Here is a 17796-nt window from a genome sequence, read left to right on the forward strand (position 1 = left end):
ACAACATCGAGTGAGTGACAGATAGGGAACTGGGTCCGTAAACAGTAGTCCATATGACTTGAGCTATGTTCCATGTTTTCTAAAGTCACATGACAGATTTATGTGAGGAACTGACCGAAACTGCTAATGGGTCACTCTCAAAAAGTATTGACTTTCCAACTTACAAAATATTGAAATTTTCTGTTCAGTTCAGTTTTTGCCCATAATGCAGGGTAAACATTTTGACATTATTTTTATTCATAAAGGACAACTTGACTGTTGCTCTTTCTTTTATTATTTAATTTTGTTTCACAAATGAAGCCAGGGTTAACACTAATGAAGGTTAAATGGGTTCCAACACCAAATTTTGTGTGAAAATATTTGTTAAAATGTGAATAAATAACTTTTTTAACATGCTGGGAAAATCACTAAATGCATATTTAAGCAGCCTCTGAACTTTGACCTTAATTATTTTCCACAACTTTTTGTGTATATATATATATATATATATATATATATATATATATAAAGTTAAAACATGGAAAAAAAAAAGGTTTTAACATTGATAACACCAATGGCATGAAATCAAGGGACAAACATTATTTTTAAATGATTTAAATTATTAATTATTTTGGTTTGCTTTTTTGCACACTTGTTCGGCCTTGCACTAATGCTTGTATTAAAAATGAGTAAAAAATAAACACATAAATAACTATAAATGTCATGTGGTGTGTACCAGATGAAGGAGACACAGACATTTTCAGGAAATTGACAAATTCAAATATATTTTCTAAACAATTTGCAAAATAGAGTCAAGCTATTTCATATTATTAAAGGTTAGGTTATAGAATGATAACTTTTTAAATGTTTTGTGAGACACAAACCTTTCTTTACACAAGGGTCACTTGACAGCTCACAAAACTGAATCATCCATTGATCTGCGTGTACGTTTTACATCTCATTGGGGAATTTTTTCACTCTGGAGAGTAATTTGTAATTAAAACTGAGAGTTGCAAGTATTCATACTTGTGAAATCCACCACAGCAGTATATATAAAATATATATATTTTTAAATCCTCAACCGGTAACAACTGATTGTGATTGGCCCATTCTGAAGAGCGCTACCTAAAGTAACAGATGCCACGTGACAGCATCGTCTATGCACTGCTTCAGTTGTGTCTGGACCTCTCTGCCCATATGGTTAAAAAGAACTGGCTCATAAGAGTCATTTGTTCATCAATTTGACTCTACTGGTCACGTTGTATGTTTCTTGCTGCACACACAACTGAACAGCACTTCTCGAAACATTGTCACAATGTCTTAGCACGGTGTTTTGTCTGCACCAACAGAAGAAGTACAGTATGTTTGAGAAGTCAAGTAATTTCTATTTGTATAGCGCCTTTCACAACACACATCGTTTCAAAGCAGCTTTACAGAAAATCATGCATTAACAGAAAATGAAACTGTAATATCTATAAAGTCATAAATAAGATAATGAAGTGTGTATAAGTAATTCAATAATAATTGTATTAAGAAACCCTGTGAGCAAGCTGAAGGCGACTGTGGCAAGGAACACAAAACTCCATAAGATGTTGGTTAATGGAGAAAAATAACCTTGGGAGAAACCAGGCTCACTGTGGGGGCCAGTTCCCCTCTGGCTAACCAGCATGAATATAATGCCAATGTTAGTTATTTATGTGCAGTGCAGGTCGTGATTTAAAATTAGCAAACTAAGTAAGTGTTAAGGGCCAGTGTTTACACAAAGATTTTGTAAGAACTGTAATATTAATGACTAATGCCTTTGAAGTCCATCCTGGATTAACTGCAGAAGTTCACATAGATGCATTGTCCTTTTTTAGTTGGCTGATGAAGGCTTTTGTTGGCAATTTCTTGATAGTCTATGTATTCCATTTTAAGAGTGTAGTCCATCATTAGACCGAGGTGATGCAGGCCGAGATCAGTGAGGTGCTTCGCAATTCAACCGGCCGGTAATTTCAGTGAGGTCTATCCTAAATCCAAGGTTCAGGCAATGGCATATGAAGTATCCCGTGTCTTATGGTTGGAGCTGGCATCAGTTCATCCTCTGAGGTCCATTGTAATAAACTGAAGTGATGTCTGGCTGGTACCAGCTGCATTTTGTCTTTATCACTCAGCAACACGTAGCAGTGGTGTCCGATACCAAGCAGGAATGGAGGAATGGTGTCTGCATCCCGAACAGTGTTAGGGAGACTATTCCATAGTTTAGGAGCCAAATAGGAAAAGGATCTACCTTTTGTGGATTTTGATATTCTAGGAACTATTAACAGGCCAGAGTTTTGCGATCGTAATGAACGTGATGGAATATAGCATGGTAGAAGGTCACTTAATTACTGTGGAGCTAGACCATTTAAAGCTTTGTATGTAGTTAACAGAATTTAAAAATTAATACGAAATTTAACAAGTAGCCATGTAATGCTGATAAAATGGGACTAAGATGTTTGACAGTAATGAAAATCATATGGTGTGATGAAGTGCTGTAAAACCCCCTTTGCAACATGTATTTCTAGAGTTACAGGAATCATCAAATATGTATGAGAAAGTGTGACAATGTTGATTTTTAACAAGCAGTGTTAATAGTAGGTCAGTCTCTGGCAGTTTATTGTCACATTTATTGAACTCAGCTGAACAAAGAACAGTGATGGAGGCAGGGCCAAAGCTTACTGGCAAAAAACAAAAACAAAAACACGCCCTAGTATCTCTGTAAACCTCAAACTTCCTACTGGGTGGCATACTGTTATTTTAACATTTATTTATGCCAGGAAATGCAGACACACACAATCAAACAAGTCAAACTAAAACTAAAAGCAGCTCAGACACCAAAAAGAGGGCGAGCAAATGACATTCCATTGACAATGGAGGGGGAATTTTCCTTCTGCCCACCAGAAACTTCTGAAACCCCCCTCCCGGTCAAATAAAGTGTCTACCCTAAAGCTAGACCCTACAGATCAAAATGCCGATCATCTTCAGATGCGCTCGAGAGAACACAGACACAGCGTGGAGAAAACCTGCTTCCCCAGTCTGCCGCCGCTGTTGTTGCCTCTTCCCAGCTGGTTCCTATGGTGATGTGGGCTACATGATTTTCTGACATTTGGCTGCAAGTTATTTTGTTCCGCTCTTCTTCATGAATCGCCCACTTGTCTCTTCGACTCCTGGCAAGCACGTGGGCAGCATGTGGAGCAGTTAAATACAAGTCGAAGCACGGAGAAGACCGTAATATACCCCGAACATCAACCTGTCACACACACCCATGAGCCACGGACACCCCACTTGACCTATGGCCATCGAAAGGTCACTATAGTGGTGACTAGGTATTGTAGCGTTTTACCTGAGATGAGTTAGATACGCTGGGGTCAGCCCGAGAGTTCGCAGAGCTTAAGGAGTAATCTACAAGAAACAAAAAGCCCTTATTTTCCCTGCCAGAAGAAATAGGGAACAAGACAAGCACTTGACATTGTTCCATTTCCTCTTCTTTAGAGAGGTTTTTCAAAGGGTCCTAATCAAAACAATACTTGAGACCTGGAACAATGCGTCTTGCTCAAAACATTTGATCAAGTTGCGCTTGACAGCTCTGACCCAATGTTATGAAGCTTATTGGACTATATGGGGCAAACTCCTCGGAAATCACTGCCTACAAACTCAGAATGTAAAAACAAATCATCATTCAAATCATGGATTAAAATTAGCACACAAGTCTCCTAATATGTCCAATGACAAATAATCTTGTTACTGAAGAAGCATAATTAGTGGTGTTATTAAAGTCAAGCTCAAAACGTATAACTCTCAATGTTAAAATTATGTGCGTAACTTCCACAATTATGCTACATACATAAATGATACATAAAGTGCTATTACTTTTCTAACTGACTGAACTTTTGATTTGCACCATGCCTGAGTTACTGAAGTAAAAATCCCATTCATTATCTCCATTATACCCATAAAATATTTGTTGGCTCAACAACCATAATGTATAAAAATAAATAACTTCTACTTAGAAATGTACATATTTATAACATTTGAAGTTTTATTTAATTTTCATTAATGTGTACAACACAAAATTTTAAGGTGAACTTAGAGAGTTACATAAAGTAAATGAATAATTGTGAGTTCCTTGAACTTCTTTCTAGTTGTGCTGACATAAAATGACCATAAGTTGAATTTACTTAAAAAGCATGATGCAAAAATGCTACATAAATATATATATATTTTCCCCAATTTGGAATGCCCAATTCCCAATGCACTCTAGGTCCTCGTGGTGACATAGTGACTTGCCTCAATCCAGGTGGCGGAGGACAAATCTCAGTTGCCTCTGCGTCTGAGACTGTCAATCTGTGCATCTTATCACGTGGCTTGTTGAGTGCATTACCGTGGAGACATAGTGCATGTGGAGGCTTCACGCTATTCTCCACGGCATCCACGCACAACTCACCACGTGCCCCACTGAGAGCGAACCACATTATAGTGACCATGAGGAGGTTACCCCATGTGACTCTACCCTCCCTAGCAACCAGGCCAATTTGGTTGCTTAGGAGACCTGGCTGAGTCACTCAGCACGCCCTGGATTTGAACTCGTGACTCCTGGGGTGGTAGTCAGTGTCTTTACTTGCTGAGCTACCCAGGCCCCCACTATGTATATATTTTATGTAAATCCAACACATAATTTTTTTCCAGTATAGGCACATATTTATTTAATAGTAACTTATTAACCTTTAAAGACTGACCTACAGTAAGCTCTGAGCGGTTGTTAATAGATGATAGTGTTGAAGCCATCTGTCTGCGATATTTCAACTTCAGTTTAAAAATCATATTTGATAGCTAAATTCCTGGTAAAGGACTACAATATACATTATCCAGCAGTGAAAGATACACCAATCAGAGAATCACGACTAACAAGGCCCGCCAAATGGGCCCGGTAGCGACCGCCCACTCCCATTACGCACTGTGAATGACACGGTCTCCTTACACTCTCAAACTACTTATACTTATGTACTCTATTTGTATCTTAATATTTTGCAATATTCTTTAAATATATTAGTTCTACACTTATAATCAACAACTTAAAATCAATAGTTTTTTTATTTTTTCCATAGTGAATGACGTACTCATGTCAGTCCCCCTGCACTCTCAAACTGCAGGGGGACTGACTCCCTAGTTCATTCTGGGATAGTTCATTCCCCTTATTAAAGGCACTGAGTAAATGATAAAGTTACAGTCTTGTACCTTTATCATTTTGACTGATTTTCAAACACTTTCTTGCTTCAAATCAAAGTTTGTAATGTTATGATTCAGCTCGGAGCTGGATGGTTTGGTTTAAGGCTTAAAACTCTTTTATGAAGGAGTTTAAGAAATCCCTATGGGAAAAAATGAATGGAAAAAAATACTAATACTAAAAGGACCCAGGTTGAAAACAACATCGTGTTTTCTCCATGAACAGGACTAGAAAGACCGGTCTGTAATATCTCATCAGAGCACATTATTCTAAAGAAAAAATATATGTTTGCATGTATTCTACATTAATTCACACTGAATTTTCTGCTTCAATCAAAAATACATTGGGCCCTATTTTAAGAGCGCTAAGTGCTGCGCTATGCAACATATCATGCAAAGTCAGTGGGCATGTACCATGAAGTTTTGATATTTTCGTGCAAGCATGTGCTAAGTCTAGGCATAACTGGATTGGTGAAACAACACATGCAAAGCACTAATGGGCTGGGTCAAGTGCAATTGAATTCTGAGGTTCTTCTCCGGTTATTGCACCGTATGCGTCCTATTATATATATATATAAATGAAGACAGCCCTTTCATAAGTTTTTTGTAGTATAAATGGACTGTATGCAATGCATCCCCTGCTCTGTGACTGTATTGTTGCCTGCGCTGCTCCGGGCTGTGATGTACTGTATGTGTCATATATGCTCTCTAACGGCCTATCTGGGACTGTCTACCTGCTCGCCCATGTATCACCTGTTTGAAATATGCTTTGCTTCTTTCCCACTGTTCATTGTTTTGTAATGTTTATTTGTTATATGTTTCTCTGTTTAATGTTTCATTTCTGTACAGCATCCTTGAGCTTTGGAAAGGCGCTATACAAAATAAACTTATTATTAGAATTATTATTATTGTAGATCTACTGACACACAAATCATGGCTAGTATTAAAAGCAATCGATAACTCTTTAAAATCATCTACTGGTGGAATTTCCAAACTACAAATGCAGGAACTGAGTTTATACTTTGCACCGAGATTAGACGAGCGCAATGACCTATGTGGTGATGGGAGATGTGGTCGTGTGTCTGTTTGTGGGAGAGAGGGAGTGGTGTGGCTCGTCAAGCTGGTTGACATGATCTCTAACAGCTGTTTCTTGTTACAGTGATAGCGGGGAGAGGCCTCAAAAGCAACCAAAACACACCAGAGACTGGAAGGAGAAGGACACGATTGTGCCATGACTGGGGTGTCTTATTTGAGTTTTCTAATGTTTTTAGTGTTGTGAAGCTGAGATTTCAAGTAGTTTATGCCTAAGTATTGTGAAGCTGAAGATTTCAAGAAGTTTATGCTGACTTAAAGTTTTGTTACACTGTACTGTTTGATATAAGAAACGCACTGTGAAGAACACACACAGAGAGTGTGGAAGGCAGAAAAATAAAAGCCTACCTGAAGCGTGTTACTGCTCCCCGTCTCCTCCTTTTCCATACCCGAACTGAAAGAGTGTTACAACCTATTTCTCAGGAAAATAGCTAATTGCGCCACTTCGTAAACATACAACACACCCACAGTTTGCGCACATACACCCACATATACCGCAAACACTCCCACACAACAATTGCACTTAGAATTAGCACTGTCATGGAAATTGGATAAGAAGTAGCGCAGGGTCGTTGCTCTTAGCTCACGAAAAGAGAGCCCATCAAGTTGAATGCTTTGCAAATGCCACTTCATGTTGTTTTTAACAAGCATCCTTAGAGTCTTTATGGTCAAGTCAACACTGTTTAAACCTTCAAATGTCACACCATTTCCAAATTCCACATGCAGCTAAATGAATCAAATATTTTTGCAAAACTACTGCTAAAGATACATTAACAGTCTAGAAAATTTCAGACCTGCAGGGCACTCAAAGGGGGAAAAAAATATCTCTCCTGGAAAACTGCAAATGCCTCCACACAGTATGTACTAAATTGCACCTTAGAGATTTATAAAGTTCTGTTGTACTATAACCTTTAGACATGACCTCGACACTGGACATTGGTGCATCTGCGATTGTTTATTTTTCCAAAACAGTTATACTTTCAGCACTCTCCGTATTTGCAGTGATACTCATAAAAAAATAAAAAATAAAATTAAAAACATTTTTACACTTTACAATAAGGTTGCACGAGTTCCCATTAGTTAGCATGAACTAACAATAAACAAAACTTTCACAGCATCTGTTAATGTTGGTTTATATGAATTTGTTAACATATGCAAATACTATTTTAACATAAAAGTTGTATACAGTAAGATTAGCTATTGCATTATGAACTAATGTTAACCAACAATGAACAATAGTATGTTCGTAAATTAACGTTGACCAAGATTAATAAATGCTGTGAAAATAATCAACTGTTAGTTCACGATACTTAATGCATTAATGTTAACATATATAACCTTTTTGTAAAGCGTTACCTAAAATGTTTAAATCTAAGTGAACATTCAAACATAATGCAGATGTAATTTATTGATGACATTTGGTACAAAAAAGATGTTTGATACCAAAAAGTTACGTTTAAAAATATAAAAACAAGTTTAAAATGTAGAATGTTACTTTGTTCTGTAGAAGCCACGGTTAGTCATTAGTACTGTACATCACATTAAATCATGTCTCCAGGTACAGTATACATCAATTGATTTTACAATGTATACACAATGAACAAGTTAGACTGGATATTCTGCTCTGTCTGCGAGAATTCAAACAAATTACAGCATCAGTACACAAACTATTTCTGCTTTTCTAAAGTATATCCTCTTGTAGACAGCGTAACTAAACTGTCCACATTGTCACTGGGTCACACTTAAGGCATCCTGGTGAATTCATACTAAATTTTGTCCTTAAATAGATATAGTTAAATATATATATACTTAGGTTAAATGCATAATTGCACGTGAAGATTTATCAATGATGACTTTAGATTCATCTGTTAGGTCTTTTGTTAACTAAAAATTAAACTACTAAAACGACTTGTATGGCATTTAATGCACCAAGTTTGCCAGCTGTGACTTTATGCAAAAGAGAATTTTGATATGACATAAATTGCTAATTGCCCTGCATTTATTATGCATGTCCTTTGTTAGAATGAGGAAAAAAAAAAAAAAAAAATTGCATTTCTGCATAAGGTCTTAAGTCAGGTTAACAGTTTTTGTTATAAATGACACATTCAATGTCAGAAAAAAATATTCAACTAGCCAAAGATTTCGCCATACAGCCATCAGCTTGCAAAATAACTTTTTTTTTCAACCGACTCGAACATAGTCTGCCCCCTAGTGGATGATTTATTAATTTCTTGTTTGTAAAAGCAGGGATTTTTTTTTTTTTTTTTTTTCATAACCAATAATTAACTTTCATAGGAGAATACTACAGAGTCTATGTATTATAAAGAGTTCAAATAAACACACATTAGTAATAACCTATCCATGATTTTGTTGTTAAAACAATGTATAAAAATAGCACAAAGTTGCTTCTGAGGCACTTGTTTTTGTGTTATTAAAGTGCTAACTACTAGTATATAATATTAGTATTTCTATGGGTAACAATCTTAAATTAATAAAACACTTGGTATGAACTTGATTCCTAAAAACTAAAAGTCTGTCAGACTAATTTCAACAAGTCACCGCCCAAAGTTACGCCTCAGCATCGTGACAATATACAGAAAATACTGGAACTTGGTACTGAATGATTTAGCTCCTGAATTGCATGGTTTCTTGGATCAGTCATGTGACCATATCCATATAAGGTTCATAAATTCGACCTACACCTTGGTTTGCATTTGGGTAATTCCAGCATTATGGATGTGACCAGTGGTGTAGTAGTGTCTGAAGAGGTGGGCATCCTGTGAATTCATAAAAGACCCAACCCACTTACAAAATGTATATCAGGGTAAGTTTCTTACTGGCATGGTGTACAGTACACTACTAAGAACTATGGTAACTTGATGTTAAATATGTATTTATATTAATAGGTGTCATTAATGTTCCTTTTATTAGGCTACTATGAAAATTGTTAATACGTTATTATTACTCTAACAAATGAACTAATTCATAATATGCAATAAAATGTAAAGCATTGTAGCTAATAATTAATTTATTTTATTTATTGATCACACAGTATACATTTGCACATATACAGTGAAATTCTTTTTTTCACATATCCCAGCTAAGCTGGGGTCAGAGTGCAGGGTCAGCCATAATATGGCACCCCTGGAGTAGATAGGGTCAAGGGCCTTGCTCAAGGGCCCAACAGTGGCATCTTGGCAGTGCTGGGGCTTGAACCCCCAACCTTCTGGTCAGTAACCCAGAGCCTTAACTGCTTAGCCACCATTGCCCCCACATTACTAACATTATATATATATATATATATATTTACATTTATCAGGAAAATAAATTTACAGAGCAAATTAAGTTACTCCAGGGTTGCTTGTGCATCAGATTCTGGAAATGTCCCACCCCTTATTGAAACTATTATCGGTTAGCAAATATTCAATCGCATCTGAAAAGGATCAGCTTAGTCAGACTGTCTGTTTTGCCAGTGCCATAAGTTGCGCTCCTGCTGCTCCATGCGTGTTTATAGAGAATCTCTGTACACTTTACAAAAAAAAATATATAAAAATAATAATATATACATACAGTTCACTCAATGGTGCTGCGGCATCGCATTAGTAGATTGAAAAAGTTCCGGGTCAAAAGACTATTCGTTGTTCTGGCATCCATACGTATCATCACTTATTTCAGGTGGTCATATGCAAAATCCCAAGAAAGATAGATGGGCATACAGCATATGCCTGCATATGCCCTAGACTACACTACTGGATGTGACATTTGCAGTGAAAATATAAAATTTAACTTCATACACTGGTGGCAAATGTTTGGAATAATGTACAGATTTTGCTCTTATGGAAAGAAATTGGTACTTTTATTCACCAAAGTGGCATTCAACTGATCACAATGTATAGTCAGGACAATAATAACGTGAAAAATTACTATAACAATTTGAAAAAAATGTTCAGAACTTCTTAAACTACTTCAAAGAGTTCTCATCCAAAAATCCTCCACGTGCAGCAATGACAGCTTTGCAGATCCTTGACATTCTAGCTGTCAGTTTGTCCAGATACTCAGGTGACATTTCACCCCACACTTCCTGTAGCACTTGCCATAGATGTGACTGTCTTGTCGGGCACTTCTCACGCACCTTACAGTCTAGCTGATCCCACAAAAGCTCAATGGGGTTAAGATCCAGAACACTCTTTTCCAATTATCTGTTGTCCAGTGTCTGTTTCTTTGCCCACTCTAACCTTTTCTTTTTGTTTTTCTGTTTCAAAAGTGTCTTTTTCTTTGCAATTCTTCCCATAAGACCTGCACCCCTGAGTCTTCTCTTTACTGTTGTACATGAAACTGGTGTTGAGCGGGTAGAATTCAATGAAGCTGTCAGCTGAGGACATGTGAGCCGTCTATTTCTCAAACTAGAGACTCTGATGTACTTATCCTCTTGTTCAGTTGTACATCTGGTCTTCCACATCTCTTTCTGTCCTTGTTAGAGCCAGTTGTCCTTTGTCTTTGAAGACTGTAGTGTACACCTTTGTATGAAATCTTCAGTTTTTTTTGGCAATTTCAAGCATTGTATAGCCTTCATTCCTCAAACCAATGATTGACTGACGAATTTCTAGAGAAAGCTGTTTCTTTTTTTTTTTTTTTTTGCCATTTTTGACCTAATATTGACCTTAAGACATGCCGGTCTACTGCATACTGTGGCAACTCAAAAACAAACACAAAGACAATGTTAAGCTTCATTTAACGACCCAAATAGCTTTCAACTGTGTTTGATATAATGGCAAGTGATTTTCTAGAACCAAATTAGCAATTTAGCATGATTACTCAAGGATAAGGTGTTGGAGTGATGGCTGCTGTCTAGATTTGATCAAAAATGACTTTTTTCAAATAGTGATGGTGCTGTTTTTTACATCAGTAATGTCCTGACTATACTTTGTGATCAGTTGAATGCCACTTTGGTGAATTAAAGTACCAATTTCCTTCCAAAACAGCAAAATCTGTACATTATTCCAAACTTTTGGCTGTCAGTATATATAAAGTACTCAATACCAGTATATCAAACAATTTATATGTATAATCATAGACCCCTGCAGATAGAGTACAGACATCAGAAAAGTTTCAGTCTAGACAAGGTTTTTCATAGGGAAATGAGCTTGCATTACGGATCTGACAAAAATGGACACGAGTTTTTGGGAGACCACACACTTTGTAAAAACTCTGTAAGTTGAAATGGGCAATCCAGAAATAATAATATCCACCAAATGTAGAAGGGTTGGCACTCCTAAGAACATATAATATTTATTTTTTATTAATTTCCAATTTCACATAAATGGGGAAAAACTGGTGTTACGGACATGACATCTCTTTGTTACGGACGTGACATTAGTGAAAGCAGCACTTACTAAATTCTGCAGACTTCGACACTCTGAGACATATTATATTACGTTATAATACCATCAAGGCTGCGTGATAAATTGAAATAAGATTGAAATCGCCATTTTTCCATGGTATCTTTGACATTTTCATGGAATTGCCCATTTACTGTGTAAATGTCATCTTAAAAGCATATTTCAACCTAATATCTATTTACCAGGTGTGTAGTATGCAGTCAAATACCACAGACAATCATTTTAAAAGTCATTCCTGAACTTATATAGACAAGTCTAAGGAATCTTGTTTACAGTAATGCACTTATAATCAGGGTGTAAATTATACGGCGTTATGGCTGGCTCCCGCCCCCCAATTAAGGTTTGAACCCCCAAAAGTAAATAAAAATGAAAGACTGGTGGACTTAAGAAGTACTGATGCCTATACCAAGTAGTTTTAATGCTACATAGTACACAAGGAACATTTTAATGGCATTTTCAACAGTAACCACAAAGGTTAGACTACAAGTTGGTATAACGCACATTTTCACGTGGCACCAAATAAACACACTACACAAGACATCAAGTTCGCCATGAGAAGGTTGCCATAGCAACAGTATGCTCAAGCAGTTTCTGTTAGGATCAGAATCGGACGGTATAAAAACAAAACATAAATAAGTACTGACGTTGTTCGCACACTGCTTACAAAGGCAGTCTAACAGATGGTTTTGAATATGTGGATTCCTGATACTCAGTGCACTAGTGCTGTTGATCTAGCTGGTTCTAAAGTGTTTGTAGTGACTTGCAGATGTGATCGAGTGGGGACGGGTGTCTAACAGCAGCATTTGGTGGAGGGAGGGGGCTGTCGCATCAGTTTGAAGGACTCATTGCTGTCTGCATCTTCACTCTCCAGAGGAGGAATCTGTCGACCTGCAGGACAAAGAGAGATGAGAGAACTTAATAAGAGACACATAAACATTTTTATTGTATGGAAAACAGATGCAATGAAAATGAATGGTGACTGAGGCTAACATCTTCCAAGGAAGAAAGAAAGTCATTCGGGTTTGAAACAACATGAGGGAAGTAAATGCAGAGAGAATTTTCATTTTTAGGTGAAGTATCCCTTGTTCCTTTTTTTTTTTTTTTTTTTTAGCAAGTGAGGCATAATACCCCCTAAACTGTATATATAAGAAATCAATGATCAATAAAGAATTAAATGTATTACTTATAATAAATGATATATAATTTAATAGTATAATTATAATAAATAAATCATATATATATATATATTGAATTAGGTTTATTTGGGGACCTTTCTAAGCAAATATTGTTATATCTGATTAAATGCAATTTGTTTAATTACATATCCTGTAATTCATTCAATTGTAAACACTTTTCAGTAAGATTGTATTCGTTAACATTAGTAAACTCCATAAGTTAACATGAACTAATAATGAACAATACTGTACTTTATCAGCACTTATTAATCTTGGTTTATTTTAATTTCAACAAATACCAATAAATTTTTTTAAATCAAAGTTGTATATTTTAACATTAATTAGTGCATTATAAACTAACATTAACTATGAACAATTGTATTTTTTATAAAGTAACATTAACCAAGGCTAATAAATGCTGTAAAAATATATTCTTCATTTTCTGTTCATGATACTAAATGCATTTGCAAATGATAACAAATAGACTGTATTGTATAGTGTTGCCATAATAATACTAATAATAGCCCTATTAATAATAACAATAAATAATTTACTTAATTAGCCAAACTGTAGGCTGTTTACAGGGTTTTATTATTTTGTAGCAAGCAATAATGTAGAATTCAATTAATGTACGGTTGCAAATGTGTACAGTATATCTGCTATTTTACAACTGCTTTAAACGTGACTCCTCCAAACAGATTTTAAACCTGGAAATATAAATGTTATAATTTTGCTTTACACTGTATACTGTATTTATGCATTTGAATATACATAATAAACTTTATTTTATATGCATTAAGTGCATTGTTATCTAAAATAATTTAAATGTGATGCGTGTGATTTTTTCATTCAATCCCAGTTTACTATGCAGACTCAGTTACAAAAGTAAGCCATTCGTAGGTTGATTCGTGCTTTTAAAACACTGCTCTGTTTGTTTCGATAGAGCAACATTGGCTCAACCAATGGCGTGAGTTTGGGGCGGGACTATCAGTTTACCAAACCAATGGAGGACAAAGGGAGTGTTTAGGAAATCTGTTTGAAAACAGTGACTATTTTGCAATTCCTTTTAGTGATGCAGGTGACGCAAAAATGACACCTCAGCTTTACAGAAGTACCCAGTGAGTCATGTCTACAGTAAACTCAGATTTCTCTATATAATAACAGATGTAAAATGTGTTACAGCCACATGGTCTCTTGACAAGATCCAACAGTCTTTACAGAATTTACTGATTTTTCTGGAAGAGTTCTTCTATATTTACTGCATTTCTGGCACTGGTCTCCATGAATATGGCAGCAATCAACTTGGCAAAATCTTTTGCCTCCTTAGCTGGAACTTCCCTGAAAAATATTGAAATTTCTTCAAGTCTGAGTGAATAATCAGCTCGCCCACAGACATCATATAGCCTTTGCGTGGCCTAAAAAGCAGGTTTGATCAAGGGCAGAACCCCACACAAACATCAATAGGCTTTTTCATAAATAAGTGCTGGGTTGCCTGTAAATGTCTAGTAATTATACAGAAGCAAAGGCCAACAATTGCGAGGGAAATGTGATTAACCATAATTAAACATTTCTAAGTGGAAACGGTTTAATTAACAGCTACCAGGTCTTGGCAAAACTATAATTGATGGCACAGTTTGTTGCCAATTAGATATGGTGAGTTTAGGTTGCTCAGAACAACAACAGCCCAGAATAAACTCAGTTTATTAAAAAAAAAAAAAAAAAAAATCTCCTTTGCATTCCACGGAACAAAGTCAGTCATACGGTCTGAAACAACATGAGGCTGAATAAATGATGACAAAACTTTCATTTTTGCATGAACTATCACTTTAAGTACAACCCCCAATTCCAAAAAGGTTGGGAGAGTATGGAAAATGCTAATAAAACCAAAAAGGAGTCATTTGTAAATTCTTTATTTGATCTTTTACCTTGTGCAGGTGCTAGATTGGTCTGCCTGCAGTCCTGACCTGTCTCCAATTGAGACTATTACTTTCACAAGGTAAAACTTCAAATGATGTGTTGTTATAGTGCTTACAATATAGCACAGGGTGAACAGAATTTAGAAATCACTCCTTTTTGTTTTAATTAGCATTTTCTATACTGTTCCAACTTTTTCGAAATTGTGGTTATAAAATGATCACATATGAGATATTAATGCTTAAAGATGAGTGGCTGGTTTGGTTTTGAGAGGGGAAAATTAGAATATAACAAAATCTCAGATGGAGGCAGAGGGTTTAATAACCTGGTGTCGCCCAGGTCGTTCTTATTTCCTGCTATAGCCATGACTATATCCTCTGGCCCGTGTTCTTTTAGCTCCTTCACCCACTTCTTTAATGTCTGGAAAGAGTTGTGCAGGAAATAGGAAAACAATTTATTGCTCAGATGTTGCTCTTTCATAGCCCTGGAGACTTCAAGGAATATTCCGGGTTCAATAGAAGTTAAGCTCAATAGACAGGATTTGTGACATAATGTTGATCACCACAAAAAATAATTTCGACTCGTCCCTCCTTTTCTTTAAAAAAAGCAAAAATCGAGGTTACAGTGAGACACTTACAATGGAAGTGAATGGGGCCAAGCTTATAATTTTATAAAAACACTTACATTAATTTTTCTGTTAAAACTTCTGTATTATTTAAGCTGTAAACTATAAAAATTGTCATTTTTACAGTCATTTTAGGGTTTGTTGACATAACATCATCAAGGCAGCGAAGTTGTAAAATTGGCAATAACTTTACACAGAAAAGGTTAGTAAGTGATTTTATCACACTACAATCATGTTTACATGCATATAGTTTATGTTGTGAGGCTAAACTTTTAAAAAAGTATTTATAAAAAATAAATAAATAAAAAAAAATGGACCACATTCACTTCCATTGTAAGTGTCTCACTGTAACACAGATACGGAGACACTCTTGAGATCTTTTATGAAACTCTAGAGGAGACGCATGTGAAATTACTGGGGACTTTTTCTAAGGAGAAACATTAAAGTCTCAATTTGTTCTCCACTGAATCTCATTGCTGTGTAGGAGAGACATTATTTAACGTATTTGTGACTTTTATTTCTTTCCTCTAAGAAAATAAATATATTTTTCAAATTTGTTGTTTTCTGCCACAGTTATAAAAAGATAAATATTCAAATCCATCAATAAGTCAAACAATAATAATAAAAAAAAAAATTCTGTATTGGGTGTTTTGTCCTTTAAAAACTCCCCTTAGAAGAGCACTTAATTAAGTTATTAATTAAATGCTTATTTTTTGCTTAAATGTGTTGCCTAGAAGCAACAGTGCAATGAATATACAGTTGAAGTCAGAAGTTTACATGCACCTTAGCCAAATACATTTAAACTCAGTTTTTCACAATTCCTGCCATATAATCGTAGAAAACATTCCCTGTCTTAGGTCAGTTAGGATCACTACTTTATTTTAAGAATGTGAAATGTCAGAATAATAGTAGAGAATGAATTTTCAGCTTTTATTACTTTCATCACGTTCCCAGTGGGTCAGAAGTTTACATACACTTTGTTAGTATTTGGTAGCATTGCCTTTAAATTGTTTAACTTGGGACAAACATTTTGGGTATCCTTCCACATGCTTCTCACATTAAGTTGCTGGAATTTTGGCCCATTCCTCCAGACAGAACTGGTGTAACGGAGTCAGGTTTGTAGGCCTCCTTGCTCGCACACACTTTTTCAGTTCTGCCGACAAATTTTCTATGCTTCTGATATACTTCTGACTGAGCAAACAGACATTGAACATCTGACAAGATGGCATCATCACCTTCTATCTTGGCAATAGCTGCTGCTATTGGTTTGAGGATTGTCAGGCTGCTAGTCACTCTTTCCCAGAACACATCATCCAGCAAGATTCTTGATGGCACTTTCAATGGCTGCAGTCTGGGATATGGCCATCTCTTGCAAAGACTCCTTCCCCTTCAGTAGACTGTTGTACATGATGACAACCCCACACCATTGAGTGATGCTGGGGAGCTTCAGTGTGGTGCTCTTGATTTTTTCTGTTTGCTTTGTGAAGTAGATTGCTGAAGCTACCTGTTTGCCCTTCAAATATTTCACTACTTGTTTCGCTCTCTTGTACAGTGTGTCCATTGTCTACAAATTTACATTTATGCATTTGGCAGACACTTTTATCCAAAGCAACTTACAGTGCACTTATTACAGGGACAATCCCCCTGGAGCAACCTGGAGTTAAGTGCCATGCTCAAGGACACAATGGTGATGGCTGTGGGAATTGAACCAGTTATGTGCTTTAGCCCACTACGCCACCACCACTCATCAGTGCCATGATGTCCTTAAGAAGAAGATTAAGAGTATGGGCAGCACAGCCAATCATTGTTATGTGAGGGTAGGTCTCCTCCACGTGTGCCCAAGCAACCTTCATGTTCGCAGCATTGTCAGTTACAAGTGCGAAAACCTTCTCTGGTCCAAGGTCATTGATAACTGCTTTCAGCTCATCAGCAATGTAGGAGACTGTGTGTTTGTTGTCTTTTGTGTCTGTGCTCTTATAGAATACTGGTCGAGGAGTGGTGACGATGTAGCTGATAATTCCTAATTCCTCTCTGATCCGCCCCAACACAAGGTGGAATTCCTTATTTCTCGCCGTTGAGAGAGTGCTTCGAATCATTAAAGATCAGGGAGAGGGGGCTATCAGAACTGTCTGCACTTCACCCAAGTTGCCAGTGTAAGTGCTGTTTTGGCTAGGGGGCTTTGGCTAGCCCCCTAGCCAAAGCCCTCAACATTCTTCAGGCTGAAATCGATGTTCAGATGGGATGGCTTCTGCCTACTTTGACACTCCTCATCTCGAAACTGGACCGAATTCGCATTACCTCCAGGTACTGCAAACCTCTGGTGGATGCCATCCAAGGAGGCCTGCAGCAGCGCTTTGGAAACATGCTG

At 36.5% G+C, this 17796-nt stretch overlaps 2 protein-coding genes across 2 annotated transcripts in view; both read right to left on the reverse strand.

The window, feature by feature from the left end:
* LOC127440675 (ralA-binding protein 1-like) overlaps positions 1 to 17796 on the reverse strand; it is a 289448-nt gene that overhangs the window by 221902 nt on the left and 49750 nt on the right. The window lies entirely within an intron of this gene.
* Positions 11582 to 15283, reverse strand: LOC127441230 (ras-related protein Rab-31-like). Its single transcript, XM_051698402.1, has 3 exons — positions 15129 to 15283; positions 14117 to 14227; positions 11582 to 12628 (listed from the first exon to the last, which is right to left on the reverse strand). Exons 1-3 carry the CDS (start codon positions 15281 to 15283, stop codon positions 12505 to 12507), a joined length of 390 nt encoding a protein of 129 aa, XP_051554362.1. The 3' UTR covers positions 11582 to 12504.

Source organism: Myxocyprinus asiaticus, chromosome 5 (genome assembly GCF_019703515.2).
Source record: "Myxocyprinus asiaticus isolate MX2 ecotype Aquarium Trade chromosome 5, UBuf_Myxa_2, whole genome shotgun sequence".
NCBI classification, from domain to species: Eukaryota; Metazoa; Chordata; class Actinopteri; order Cypriniformes; family Catostomidae; genus Myxocyprinus; species Myxocyprinus asiaticus.